General features: G+C 62.4%; 1 protein-coding gene across 1 annotated transcript in view; it reads left to right on the forward strand.

Annotated features, from left to right (window-relative positions):
• EVX2 (even-skipped homeobox 2) overlaps positions 1-1755 on the forward strand; it is a 3547-nt gene extending 1792 nt beyond the window's left edge. The window contains exons 2-3 of the mRNA XM_027878451.1: positions 232-488; positions 1102-1755. Of these exons, the coding sequence (XP_027734252.1) occupies positions 232-488; positions 1102-1755 (911 nt within the window). The remainder of the gene's footprint in view (positions 1-231; positions 489-1101) is intronic.
• The last annotated feature ends 745 nt before the right edge of the window (positions 1756-2500 follow it).

The following is a 2500-nucleotide window of genomic DNA, read 5'->3' on the forward strand; positions in this document are numbered from 1 at the left end:
AAAAAAACAAACAACAAACAAAAACAAACAACCAAACCCAACCCAAACAAACAAGCAGAAAACCCCAAAACCAACCTCCAAATCCAAATTTATCGATTCTGCTAGCAGAAAGGATTTGTAAGAATGACAGCTGGCCTTGAGCACGGGCACAGCGGGCCCGGTCCGGCCTGGCCGGGAGGGTTGGGGGGCCACCCTGTCGCCCACTCTCACCCCGGTGCCCTCGCCCCACAGGTTACGCGGAGAGCAGCCCCACTCCCAGCGCCCCCGCCGCCGCGGCCGCCCCCGCCGGCGGCATCGGCAGCTTGCACAGCGGCGGCGCGCTGGGCGGCTCGGCGGCGGGGGCAGACCAGGTGCGCCGGTACCGCACCGCCTTCACCCGCGAGCAGATCGCCCGCCTGGAGAAGGAATTCTACCGCGAGAACTACGTGTCGCGGCCGCGGCGCTGCGAGCTGGCCGCCGCCCTCAACCTCCCCGAGACCACCATCAAGGTACGCCGCGCCCCGCCGCCGCCGTCCCGCGGAGCCCCGCGGTGACCTGCTCCCCCGGGCCGCGGCAGGCTGTGCTCTCAGGCTGAAGAACTCGCAGGGCCCGTAGCTATTGATCACCACTCGTGCTCGTTTGCTTCTCCTCACCCGACACTTTTAATTTGCTTTTTAAAAAGTTGATATTGCTGTTATTTTTTGTTGTTTGGGGTTTTTTGTTGCGGTTGTTGTTGTTTTTTTTTCTTATTGTCTTCTTCAGTTTTTATAGCTTTAGCCTATTTCCTAAAGTGAAGAGGGGAGAGAATGAACTCAGCTATTATACACTGGCATGGGAGTCAGTCCCGTGAAGTCATAGTGCTGCGTGGGGAGGAAGGGACGATTCGAAGGGGAAAAGGTTTATTCAGATCGAAGGGGTCCCCCTCGAGTAGAAGGGGGAACCGTACCCACCGCTCCCCTCGGTCAAGGTCACGGGCGACTGCTGTGGGGGGGAGAGGGGTCGCCCACCAGCGTTGGCAGTGGGTGTCGCTGGGTGCCCGCAGGTATCCGCGGCGGGAACGGGTGCGGCGGGACGAGGAGTGGAGCGGAGCTGAGGCCGCGTTGTGCTTGTCTCCCCGCGCAGGTGTGGTTCCAGAATCGGCGGATGAAGGACAAGCGGCAGCGCCTGGCCATGTCCTGGCCCCACCCGGCCGACCCCAGCTTCTACACCTACATGATGACCCACGCGGCGGCCACGGGCAGCCTGCCCTACCCCTTCCATTCCCACGTCCCGCTCCACTACTACCCTCACGTCGGGGTCACAGCCGCCGCCGCTGCCGCCGCAGCCTCGGGAGCCGCCGCCGCCCCCTTCGCCACCTCCATCCGCCCGCTGGACACTTTCCGCGCCCTCTCGCACCCCTACTCCCGCCCGGAGCTGCTCTGCAGTTTCCGACACCCCGGCCTCTACCAGACGCCGGCCGCCGCCGGCCTCAACAGCAGCGCGGCCGCCTCGGCAGCAGCGGCGGCGGCGGCGGCGGCAGCGGCGGCGGCGGGGTCGGGGCCGCCGGGGGGCTCGGCGCCCTGCTCCTGCCTCAGCTGCCACAGCAGCCAGACGGCGGCGGCGGCGGCGGCGGCGGCCTCTGCTCTAGGCTCACGGGGTGGCGCGGCCGCCGATTTCCCCTGCACGGCGGCGGGGCAGCGCTCCGAGAGCGGCTTCCTGCCATACTCGGCCGCCGTGCTCAGCAAGGCCGCCGTCGCCTCGCCGGACCAGCGGGAGGAGGCGCCGCTCACCAGATAACTACCCCGGTCCGGGCCCGGGGGGTGTTTTGTAGATGGGGTCGAGGGGGGTGGGAGGTGGTCGGGGCAGGGGGCGCCCCCGCACTCGGCCGGAAAGTTCTGTCTATTTTTTTATTACTGATCGCCCCGCCGAGGTAGGGCGTGGGACCGGTGGGGAGGTCGCCCCGCCAGTCCTGAGCCCCCGCGGAGGCGGCTCGGCGGTGCTCGTTGCCGGGCACTTCGGGGTCCGCGGGGTGCGGGCGATGGGGGTAGGGAGGGGCAGCCGGCGGAAGGGAATGTGTGTTTCCACACTTTTTTTTCCTTTATTATTATTAGTATTATTATTTCGGTTTGAGTTCGAGTAAGAGGGAAATATCTCGCGTATTTCGGTACAAGCGGTAGCTAATGAGGCAGCTGCGTCCGGGCCAGTAACGGGAAGGGAAGTGTCAGATTGACAGGATGGGGAGAGGCATTTTTTAAGATCACGCTTTCTAACTACCATAATCCACTCTGTCTGGGAAATACTTGAATCTCTCTAGGTGTAGGTTGTTGTCTTGAAGCACTGACCTTCCAGACACTTTTCCAAATTTAATTCTTTTCTTAGCGTCTTTCTCTTCTCTCGGTAAAACGGCTCTCGGATTTATTTCTCACTCATCTCTATCGCGCCTTTGCCTCTGAAAAGCCACCACTGGGTAACTGAGACCTGCTATACCAAACCACTGCTACTGGAGGGACTTCCATGAACTTGAAGAAAGGCACATCAAAAA

Source organism: Empidonax traillii, unplaced genomic scaffold (assembly GCF_003031625.1).
Source record: "Empidonax traillii isolate 1590-97213 ecotype Southwest subspecies unplaced genomic scaffold, ASM303162v1 scaffold42:size1813164, whole genome shotgun sequence".
NCBI classification, from domain to species: Eukaryota; Metazoa; Chordata; class Aves; order Passeriformes; family Tyrannidae; genus Empidonax; species Empidonax traillii.